This window comes from Podarcis raffonei, chromosome 11 (genome assembly GCF_027172205.1).
Source record: "Podarcis raffonei isolate rPodRaf1 chromosome 11, rPodRaf1.pri, whole genome shotgun sequence".
Taxonomy (NCBI): Eukaryota; Metazoa; Chordata; class Lepidosauria; order Squamata; family Lacertidae; genus Podarcis; species Podarcis raffonei.
Window position 1 is genome coordinate 122,430 of NC_070612.1, and position 11,252 is coordinate 133,681.

The 11,252-nt window shown below is 56.7% G+C and overlaps 1 protein-coding gene across 1 annotated transcript; it reads right to left on the reverse strand.

The window, feature by feature from the left end:
* Window positions 1–1,151: 1,151 nt before the first annotated feature.
* LOC128423042 (gamma-secretase subunit Aph-1b-like) lies at window positions 1,152–9,750 on the reverse strand. The gene is made up of 7 exons (XM_053407724.1): window positions 9,597–9,750; window positions 9,028–9,198; window positions 7,323–7,396; window positions 6,847–6,969; window positions 6,636–6,763; window positions 3,662–3,785; window positions 1,152–3,490 (listed from the first exon to the last, which is right to left on the reverse strand). Exons 1-7 carry the CDS (start codon window positions 9,707–9,709, stop codon window positions 3,453–3,455), a joined length of 771 nt encoding a protein of 256 aa, XP_053263699.1. The 5' UTR covers window positions 9,710–9,750; the 3' UTR covers window positions 1,152–3,452.
* Between the last annotated feature and the right edge of the window lie 1,502 nt (window positions 9,751–11,252).

Here is an 11,252-nt window from a genome sequence, read left to right on the forward strand (position 1 = left end):
ACCCCCTTTCGACAAGAACCCACAATGGAACCAGGTCTTTATTGTGTCAGTTCTTTTTTGCATTACAAAAAGGTTTGAAGCACCTGCTCCCATCTCTGCCCACTTTTTAAAAGAGAGTCACAGATGTGCTGGGTTGGAAGGGACCCCTGGGGTCATCCAGTCCAACCCCCTGCAGTGCAGGAATCAAAGCTAAAGCGTCCCTGATGGGAAGGACAGCCCACCCTCTTCCCAGGGAGCCCCCTCCCTTGTTCAGTTCTGGGGGAAGCCTCCCCACCCCGCCTGAAAGAGCAGGGCTTCAGGGAGAGGGGAAGGGAGGCCTCAGAGCCAGCCCGGCCTGCTTCTGCCCCCAGAGGCTCAAGCTCTGCTGCTTCTGATGCCCACTTGGCTGTGGGGTGTCCTTCAGCTGGGAAATGAAGTGTGGCCCTGGATCCAGGCATGAAGACGATGCCCCACGACACAAGACAGGGATGGGCAAAAGGGCCTTGGGCAGCACAGCACATCTCAACCATGCTGTGCACATACAAGAAAGGAGGCCTCCCTGGAAACTGCGGGTTGCAGAGTTGGACTAGATGACTCTTTGGGTCCTTCCAACTCCACAATTCTAGGACTATACAGGAGAGGGAAATGTCAGGATGCCATGGATGAATGGATCAAGACTACTTTGCCAGACTGCCGCTGCCATGTCAGTCGTTCAAGAGAAATCAGAAGCCCAAGAGCACATAGACAAGTTTGGTGAATGAATTGCCATGGCCAATAAACCAGCTGGGGTGGGAGAAGGGAAGGGCTGTAGCTCAGTGGTAGAGCAGCTGCTTTGCAGGTAGTAGCTCTCCAGGTGAAGCCCCAGCATTTCGAGACAGAGTTGGGAAAGAGTCCCAGCCTGAGCCCTGAAGAACCACTGTCTGTGGAGAAAGTGTGGAGCTCCAAGACCCAGTGGCTTCTGGACTCGGCTGCAGTGCCAGGCCCAATGGCAGTGGGTGGTGGGCACCTTTTTAGCAGGGGGGAGGGTGGGCCTGTGGCAAGCGACGTCCCTGTAGCCTAGGGGGCAGCTGCCGGCTGGCATGGCCCTGAGGCTGAGCCGCAGGAAGGGGGGAGGGGCCCAACAGGCCAGTTCTGTAAAGCAGGGCCAGGGGACATTTTTGGCTCCACAGACCGGATCCTTGTCAAGACCAGCCTTTGCTAAAGCTGGCAGGTGGGTGAAGCTGGCCGACTGTGAATCACATGACCTCATGCTGTCACCTGATTGACAGGTGAGATGTCCTTGCCACCTGTCAAGATCCCTCGGCTGAGGTTCCTGGTGTGGTGGCTCAAAGGCAGCTGCAAGCAGGACATTTTGGCTTTGCCCGCAAAAGGGTGCTTTCTGCCTGTTCTGCTTGCAGGTTTCCCATAATGGGCATCTGGTTGGCCACTGTGAGAACAGGATGCAGAACACTCTGGCCCTTGGCCTGATCCAGCAGCCAGGCTCCACTTAGGTTACTGTTTTGTCCTTCTCACCACTTGACATGGGAAGGAGAAACAAGGAGTCAGCCAAGCGGGATTGGCCTCCCTTCGCACCAGCTGGCAGGGGCCCTCCTGGCACTTGAATCAGCCTGGCACCACCAGGATTGCTCTCTTCACACTGGCTTGATGTGAAGGCACCACAATCCTGTTCTGGGCATGGATTTAAAGGCCAGACTTCCTGATTCCCAAGTTGAAGCAAGAATGGATAACGATCAGCAGGACAGAGATGGACCAGGTGAAGACCCCTTCCCCAACAGTGCCCCTCTTTTCCTCTATTTATTTCTGTTTTCTTTAATGGCTGACATTGTTAGAGTGTCAGGCTGATGGGAAGCTAGTTGCAGAGGTTGACTGGCCACGGGGGTTTCTGTGGATATGGCTGAGGTTGAATGCAGGTGTATCCTTAGGGCATCAGTGAAGGGTGGTATAAAACTCAAATAAACAATGATGTCAGAAGCAGGATAAGCTCCAGGTCCCAGCAAAGGGAGAGGCAGTCAAAGAGCTCAGGCCTAATGCTCTCAGGATGCATCTTCATGGCAGTTATTTGGAGCTATATTAGCTTTTTCCATAAAGGAAAGGTTTGAGGACGGTTGGAGGAGGCGGCTCATGTGGCCTTACCTGTGTAGTTTATCAAAGAAACTGTGTTTCTTTCTATATTTGGGTGCTCCTCACATTGAAAAATTGTCCCAGAGTATACAATGAAACAGGAGGCATTTTAGGGCCCAATTAGTACTAGTGTTGAAAACCCTGGATTAATTGAGGTCCAATTACCCAAAAGTATCTATTCATTTAATAGAACTGTTGAGTTGGAAGGTGCCCTGAGAGGCATCTAGCCCAATCCTCTGCAATGAAGGAAATTCAACTAAAGCATCCATGGCAGGTGGCCATCCAAGCTGTGCTTAAAAACCTCCAAGGAAGGGGAATCCACATCCAACTTGGGGTCTCAAGCTGCTTTTGGACTACAACTCCCATCATCCCTAGCTAGCAAGACCAGTGGCCATGGATGATGGGAGTTGTATTCCAAAACAGCTGGAGGCCAAAGGTTGGGAAACACTGCTGCAGAGGGAGACTGTCTCTTGACACCAGAAAGTTCTTCCTGAGGTTTAGCTGGAATCTCCTTTCTTGTAACTTGAAGCCAAGTTTGTTCCCTCTTCCATGTGGCAGCCCTTGAGATATTTGAGGATGGCTCTCATATCTCCTCTCAGTCTCCTCTTTTCCAGGCTAAACAAAACCAGCCCCCTCAACCATTTCTCATCAGACTGGAAGGACACCAAAGGACATCTTGCCACCCCCAGAAACATAATCCGAACAGGAGGGGCCCCAGAAGCAACCAGCAGCCAACCCAGCCCTATTTCTCAGAGGATGCAGCCCCCTCTCTGAAGCCCCCCTCCCTCAGTGTAGCACCATCAACCCCACCACTGCCGACAGACAGGTGCGCACACACTGTGGGCCTCATCCAGCCTTTTTATTAGTACAAATGTGCAGATGTGCCCCCCCCCATGAAAGAAAGAGGCCAGGTGGGGCACTCCCCCTTCCCCAGTAACCCCCACCCCGATCCCCTCTCTCCTCTAAGCAGACCACACAGCTGGCTCTCCCTCTGCACCCCCACCCCACAGAGACAGATGCTCACCCCCGCCAACACCCTATGCCGGCACCTGTCATTCGCCCCAGCACCCCCAAAGCCCACCCCCTATTTAAACAACACCAGCTGGCCAGAGCCAGGAACCCCTCTCTGGAGGGAGGGGGCTTTTGCTGCAGATTCACAGGGTCCAGGAGCTCTGCTGCAGCGCCCCTTGTGCCCAGACCTCCTATGGGAACTTGCCCCAAGAGGGGCTTCTGGGGGCAAGTCCAGCGGCCCCCTCCTCGGGCCCAGAAGCACTCCCAAAGGCACAGCAGCTGCGTCCTCCTTGCCCCAGCAAATGGCTTCAAAGGACAGGGCGGGGGAGCCCAGCGGGGCCTCAGGATCCGGGCGGTGGCGGTGTCCCACTCCGCAGGCCTGTGGAAACAGACGGAGGGGGTCAGAGGCAAAGAGCCTGAGACCCTCAAGCCAGGGGATGGAGGGGCCAATTCCAGGGAGAGCCAACAGCCTCTGGGTGGGTTGCTGCTTGGAGCCAGCCAGGTGGGTGATGGGCATTGTTGCCCCGTGGCAACCTCTGGGCATACTTACACAGTAGGAAGTGGCGCAGGTTCTCTTTGGAGCCGCCAGACACGAGGAAGGCCCAGACGGCAGCACCTGCCATGAGCAGGTAGGCAGGGAGGAGGCTCCCCAGGTAGATCGGGTTCCAGAACGTCTGCAGGAAGGGAGACAACATCACATTGCAGTAGACAAAACAGGGAAGGGAAGCGAATGCTTCTGGAGGAAGAACTAACTAACAAAAGGCATTTCCATAGGGACAAATGTCAGGTTTTGCAATTAGACGGGAAGAACCAAGTGCACAAATGTAAGATGAGGGACACCTGGCTTGCCAGCAAAACATGTGAAAAGGATCTAGGGGTCTTAACATGAGTCCACCATGTGATGCAGCAGCAAAAAGGATTAATGCTATTCTAGGCTGCATCAACAGATGTACAGTGGTACCTCTAGTTGCGAACAGGATCCGTTCCGGAGGCCCGTTCGCAACATGAATAGAACACAACCCACAGCAGCGCGTCTGCGCACACGCAGGTTGCAATTCGCTGTGTCTGCGCATGCGCGAGCGGCAAAACCTGGAAGTAACCCTTGCCAGTGCTTCTGGGTTGCCACGGGATGCAACCTGAAAAAACGTATCATGAAGCAAACATAGCATGAGCTCTGACTGTAGTCAAAAGGCTCCCTTGGGTGGTGGTGGAATCTCCTGCCTGGGAAGGTTTTCAGAAGAGATTGGGCGGTCATCTGTGAGGGATTCTATAGCTGTGGTTCCTGCACTGCAGGGGGTTGGGCTAGATGACCTTTGGGGTCGCCTTTCAGCAACAACTCTGATTCTAACCTAGGATTTAGAATCACTTTATGCTAAATGTAAGGTGAAGAAGGGCAGGAATTGAGTTTTATTCTGAATGAAACTTTTCCATTCTCTCCTTTGCAGGATAGTTCTCAAATGTGCTGCTGCTTTTCTTGTCTTTTTAGGATTTTTAGCATGTCCTTGAGAACTAGCTCCTACCCGTCATCTAACAATTGGCCTGTTCAGATTTCTGCTGGTCTGACAACTGAATGGAAGAAGTATCTCAGACCTGCCTCACCCTTTGGCTGCCAGCTGGGGGTGTGCTGGGGGGAGAGGCCCCTCAGAGGACCATCACGACCCCCTTTCATGGTGACCCAGACACTCCATTCACCTTGTTTCAGGTGTGCTGGCCCAGGTCAAAGAGGGCGTGTCAACACACACACCCCTCCAATATGGTGCCTGAGCTCCCCATGACCACCAAAGTGCTGGGTTCAGGAAGCCGCCTCAGAGCTCTCTCGGCACAGGTGAGGGCAGAAGGTGCCCAGGAGTGCCTATGCTGGGTCTTCGGAAGATGGGACAGGAGAGGCAGGGAAGGGTGGGAGAGCAGAACGGGGGGGGGGGCGTCCCCAAGTCTGGGGCCAGCCCTTTCTCTCCCCCCCCCCACCCAGCGCACCTGGGAGCTGGCTGCTGCTTCCTGAACCGGTTTCTCCATGAATGCACCATCGCGGAGGCCGGAGTGTGGCAAGGGGCACCTCTCTGGCTCAGCGTGGGAAGGGAGTTGCGCCTGCGGCAGCCCAGATCCTAGAGGAGCACCATGGGGGGAGGGGGAGGTGTCTCACCATCCACCCCGAACCCTAAGCATGCACTGGCTGCCAGTGGGCAACTGGGCCTGGCTGGTTGCACCCAGAGCGTGGAGCGCCTTGGGACCCCAGGGCTTGGGACAAGAGCTCCTTCTGTGGGGCTCCTGCAGCGGCAGCCCAGGGGCAAGAAGCAGGGCCTTCTCGGTGGTGGTGCCCCCTTGACACAACTCCCTCCCAGGGGCTTTTCAACTGGCCCCCGCATGAGAGGCATTTGGGTACAAGGTAAAAACGGCTCTGTTTGCCCTGTTCTCAGGGACATTCAAGGACCTATTCCTCAGGGAGCTTTTGGAGAGCTGCTTCTCCTCAGCTGGCTTTCCCTTTCTCCGACTGTCTGTTCCTTGGACCTTGCTGGGCTGCTTCCTCTGAACATGAAGAGACTAGCATGGTCTTCCCCATCCTTTCATGCCGTTCCCATTTCCCCCTGAAGCATTTCCATTTCTGTGGACATGGACGGATTCCCTCCATGGAGCAGCTTCACAGATTCCATTCAAAGCTCCAATTAGACTTCTCCATCACACGTCTCCCTCCCCTGTAAAACTTCCTTCTCCTGTCTGGTAATACCAATTTTATACCAGAAGTTCTTCTAACTTTTGCATAAAGACTACAAACACTTTGGGGACTCTTCTTCTTTTTACCTGGGACATGACTTTGCAGTGCTGAATTTTCTATTTGAGAGGCAGATACAGTCTGTTTTATGCTAGCAATTAAATGTAGCTAAATAACAGCAAATTCAATGCAATTTCTCTGGAGATTCATTTTAGAACAAAAAAAACCTATCAAAATACCAAATACTAGCAAGCTAAGAACAGTTGGGAATTTGGAAGACCCAAGTCAGTATTATTTCACTTATTCCTTTATGATTTAGATTAATGCATTTTCTTACTTCTTAAGGGAGCTGGAATGGAGAGTGTGAAAGAGACACCCCATAGCAGCCCGTGCGGTGGCCGGAGGGGGTGGCAGTGCTTTCCCTCTCCCCTCCCCAGCCCCACATCACTGCCAGTCACCGGCAGCAGAAGGGGTGGGTGGCAGGGAGCTCAGCACAGAGCAGGTGCAGTGTCAAGACTGCACCACTCGACCCCAAGCCCCTGCCCCCCCCCCCCACGACAGCTGCTCCCTTCTCTGCCCTTTATCACCCAGGATTTGTTTTTGGTAGCTTGACTTCATTGATGCCATTATTTTATATTCCATTTATTCTTTTATCCTTCTTTTATAATAAAAGAATAAATGCACCTGATTTGTTTATTTTGCAATATACTGTTTGTTTTATGCTACAACTTTATAGCAAATAAATAAATAAACGAACCCTGTTTTTGGCAAGCAGCAGCATGAGAAGTGAGCCCCTCTCTGCCCTCCAGCTACTCACCAGGCCAGAGACGATCAGGTGGGTGAGCACCACAGCCCCCACTTCCCACCACTGCTTGGTCTCACAACCGTGGAAGAAGATGATCCCCCAGAAGGTGTGCAGAAGGACCAGCACCAGCGTCATGAAGGCTGTGGCGGGAGAGAGCATCCGTTAGGCAGGGAGGAGGCAGGCCAGAGGGGTCAAGGGGGGTGGAGCGTCTGGAGACCCTTACCTGACGTCAGGAAGTAGAGCTGGGAGTCCCCGTGGATCCCCACCGTGCCTGGCCCCAGAGCGTCCGCCAGAAGGTTGATCATGGAGAAGGCCCCACTCATGAGCCCAAAGCCCAGGCCGGCCACTGCGGGGAAGAAGCCGTTGTGTGCAGAGTCAGACCGTGGGACCCTCCCACCCCCGCCTCAGGCCCAGACGTTTCACCAGGACTGCTCCCAAAGCCTCCCCCATGTTCTCCACCCCTTCCTGGACTGCTCTTTTCCCTCCCAGAAGGGAGATGGCTCAGCCCCAGATTGTCTGGACCGGGGGGGGCACTCAAGCAGCCCCTCCCATGGATCTAAAAGTCGGACCCCTCTGAATAAAGTGGGACCCCATTCCCGGCCCAACCCCCGCCTTCGGGCCTCCTTTCTCCCCAAGGGAGCCTGGGCTGAGAGCGGACCCTCTTTGCCCATTTCTCTTCCCTGCCCTCTAGAAACGCACCGTACGCCATCTGCTGGATGGAGATGGGAGAGCAGCCATCTTCACTCAGGGCCAACAGCCCCTCAATCGCCTTCCTGGTCAGGGGAGAGAATGAATCCTGAGTTTTGTACTGGAAATCTTCAGCATCTCTCACCTTAAGCACTTTGGCCTGTCTTAGAACCCAAGAACTGTAGAGTTGGAAGGGACCCCCTCAGCAAGGCAGGAATCACAACTAGAGCCTGCAGTCTTGGTGCAACGGGAGGGGCACCCTTCCTCTCTATTTTCAACTTGATTTCAGGAGAATAAAGTCTGCGCAGAAGAAACCCCCAGCCAAGCTGACGGTTGGAGTCCACGCAAGGCAAGCCCCCCTGCTGGCCTTCACAGTCACGGGGCAGCCCACCATCTCTCCTCAGGGGTGGCGCTCATCAGGATTAGCCTTCGAGGGGAATCTCTGCGCTCCAGAGGTGGATGGGGGGGTGTCCTGCAGACCAGACGGGCACATTGGCCTCAATGGGACCAAAGGCCCAGGAAAGACCCCTCGCTACAGGCAGACCAGTATCTCCTCTGCCCCCGCAGCAGCCATTGCTGCGTCTGCCAAGCCCCTGTGGTGGACTGTGGGGCAACCCACACTGTCTCTGCCCCAGGGATCTCACTTTGCCCTGGAGTCTCCTCCACCCCACAGTCCTCATGGGGGTCGGGGAGGGTGCAACAAGTTAGTGCTGGAAACAGGAAGGATCACTGTGCTGACGGCAACCTTGGAAGGCAAGATTATGGGGAAAAGGCAGGCCTTCCGCATGATGAGATGTGTCGGAGCCCAAAGAGATCCGAGTAAAGATGGCTGAAGAAGCAGGAAGGGTCCAAGGTGCAGACTTCCACTGCAGCTCCTCCTCAGTGTAAGAGGAGTGCAAAGAACAGTCTTGCTTCCTCTGCTTGCTGCCTCCCTGTTTGGCTTCCCATGCTCTTGCCCAGCTGGAGGCTGTGGGATCGTGACCATCAGGCCTGGGTGGGAATCCCTGAGCATCAGTCCAAAATGCCCGGGCGTTACAGGGAGGCCCAATATTCAATCAGCCTGAGAATCTGCTCTGATAAGCCTCTTCATATACCAGTATAATCTGTATTTTCTCATGGCACTACATTGCTTTATGCAGCCTTGTTTCCTTCAGATCACTGACATCTATAACATTGCCACAGGTCCCAGGAAGTGTGAAGAGGCAGACGAGAGCCCTGCCCCCCAGCCTCCCTCCAGGATGACCCCCTAACAAGCCCCCCTTGTCTGTGGCTGCTCAACCCACCACAGACAGGAAGAGGGGGAGCTGCCTGGTGCCCCCACATCCCTCCTTCCACCCACCTGGCCCTGCACTGCCTGCCCTGACCGGCAGCAGCCACAGCAGTCCAGGCATTCAGGCAGAGGCTTCTCCTGGTGCTGCCAGGCCTTCTTTTCTGGGGGTCAAAAATGGGCACCTGGACAATCTGTGGTACCAACCAGCATAAGGGATCATGGGCAGCATCATTTTGCCCAGGACTGGCATCAGGCTGGTTGGGCGGTGGCTCCCGGGGGGCCTCGCTTGCCACCTGCAGCTTCCAGCACTGCTTCTCCCCCCAGGGTTTGTCGCTGGGTGGCTGGGAGGGAGGGTCCCCTTGGCAGCGCAGGCCTTGGCTTTAAAGGGGCCTTTCCTGGCCCAAGGCTGTAGCCCCCCCTCCCCCGTGTGCCCCCCAGCGCCCCTACCTGAGCAGCTTGTAGTAGAGGAAGCGGAAGGCCTCCTGCAGCAGCACCGAGAAGATGACGCCGAAGATGAGGAGGCCCCTCTGGAGCGCCTCGTTGGACGGGTCACTGGCCTTGGCCGCGATGAACCAGACCAGCGAGGAGAAGAGCAGCGAGGCCAGCCAGAAGAAGGCCCTGCAGCCGGAGGAGAGGAGGGCCAAGGTCACCGGCGCCCCCCAGCCAGGCACCCCCCAGGCTGGCCCAGGAGCCCCAGGGCCCAGGCATCGCCCCCCCCCCGCAGCCAGAGGCGCAGCTAGCTGCTCCAGCACCCTGAGCGGCGCACATACTGGGCACCGGGGGCGGGGCTAGCCGGCCTCGGGGGTGGGGGGAGTCCCGGGGGGGCGGCGCGCCGATGTCACCACCCCCCCAGGGATGACACCCGGGCGGGCCGCACCCACTGCACCCCTCTTCCTCCGCCGGTGCCGGCAGCTCCCCCGAGAGAGGCCGGGCCCTCGCGGGGAGGGGGCGTGGTCTGCGGGGGGGTCTTCCCGGTCCGCCTCCCCCTCTCCCTCTCCCCCCCCCCCGGCACTGACCCTGCGATGAGGATGATGATGCGCAGCGGCTCGGCCACCACCGTCAGCAGGAAGAGCGCCAGCGCCGGCCCGAAGGCGATGAAGGCGCAGCCGAAGAAGACGGCCAGAGTCATGGCCGCGCTCAGGCCGCGCTCCGAGCCCCGACGGGGCGTCGCCGCCGCCGCGATGCGAGCCCAGCCGGTCCCGGCGCCCAGGAAGACGCGCTGCTCCCGCCCCCTCCGCTCCCTCGGGTCCCCGCCGGGCCTCCGCCCCGCCGCTTCCGCCCTCCTGACATCACATCCCGGCCGGCGCCGAGGGCGGACGCGCAGGCAGGGCGGCGGCGGCGGCGGCTCCTCCTCCTCCTCGGGCCCGGGGGGCGCGGCGGCGTCGCGGGGGCGGCTCAGGGGCTCCCGGGCGCCTTCCGATCCGGGACGAGGGGGACCCCCAGTGCCGTTCCCGGGCGCGGCTGGCGGGCGCCCCGTCCGTTGGGAGCGCGCGGCTTCGCTCCGGGACCCGCAGGCCGGGCGGGCGGGGCAACTGGAGTCGCAGGGGGGGCGGCAGGGGAGCAGTGCCCATCGGCTGCGGGGCGGGGCGGGCGAGGGGCCCTCGGCGTGGGGGGCTGGGAGTTGCAGCCGCCGAACTCTTGCCGTGGGGAGAGCGCACGCCCCCTCCCGCCCCCTTGGCAAACTGGGGGCGCCATCTAGGAACACGGGGGACGGAGTGGATCTTGACTTGCTGGGGGGGGTGGAGGGGGTGCTCAAGGGTACACAGTATCGGCACTAAGTCTCGGATGATATTCTTGGAAGGAAGCTGGTAAAATGTGGCTTGAAGGAGGTAACCGTTAGGTGGATTTGTAGCTGGCTGGAGCCCAAAGAGGACTCTTTAATGGAGCTTCGTCATCCTGGAAAAAAGTGACAAGGGGGGTGTCACAGGGTTCTGTCCTGGGCCCGCTGGTGTCCAACATCTATAAATGACTTAGATGAAGGGGTTGAGGGATGCTCATCCAATTTGCAGATGACACCAAACGGAGGGGTGGCCAATGCCACAGAAGACAGAAGCAAGATTCAAAATGAGCACAACAGCTTGGAGAATTTGGCACAAGCTAACAAAGTGAATTGTCATAGGCTCCTCGTCATAGTCCCGCTCTCCTCTGTCTTGGTCAGGCCACACCTGGAATACAGTGTCCAGTTCTGGCCACCAGAATTTAAGGAGGATGTTGACAAGATGGAACGTGTGCAGAGGGTCTGGGAACCAAGCCTTATGAGGAACAGTTGAAGGAGCTGGGTATGTTTAGCTTGGAAAAGAGGAGACTGAGAGGAGATATGAGAGCCATCTTCAAATCTCTAAAGGTTGTCAAAAGGAAGATGAAGCAAGCTTGTTTTCCTGCTCTGCAGGGCAGAACTCAACCGGCTATAGACTGACAGTACACCAGAAGGAACCATCTGAGAGCAAGAGCTGTTAACACAATGAAACGGACTCTCTGATGAATTCTTTAGCTGTTTTATTCTGCACTGCAAGGGGGTTGGGCTAGATGACCCTTGAGGTCCCTTCCAATTCTACAATGCTATGAAATTTAAGGTGTATTTATTTTGCAGCAGTGTGCATCACTGTACATTTATTTTCACTGAGCTGCAATTGCCCTTTTACTGCTTATTCAGCCGCCTGAGGAATCCTCAC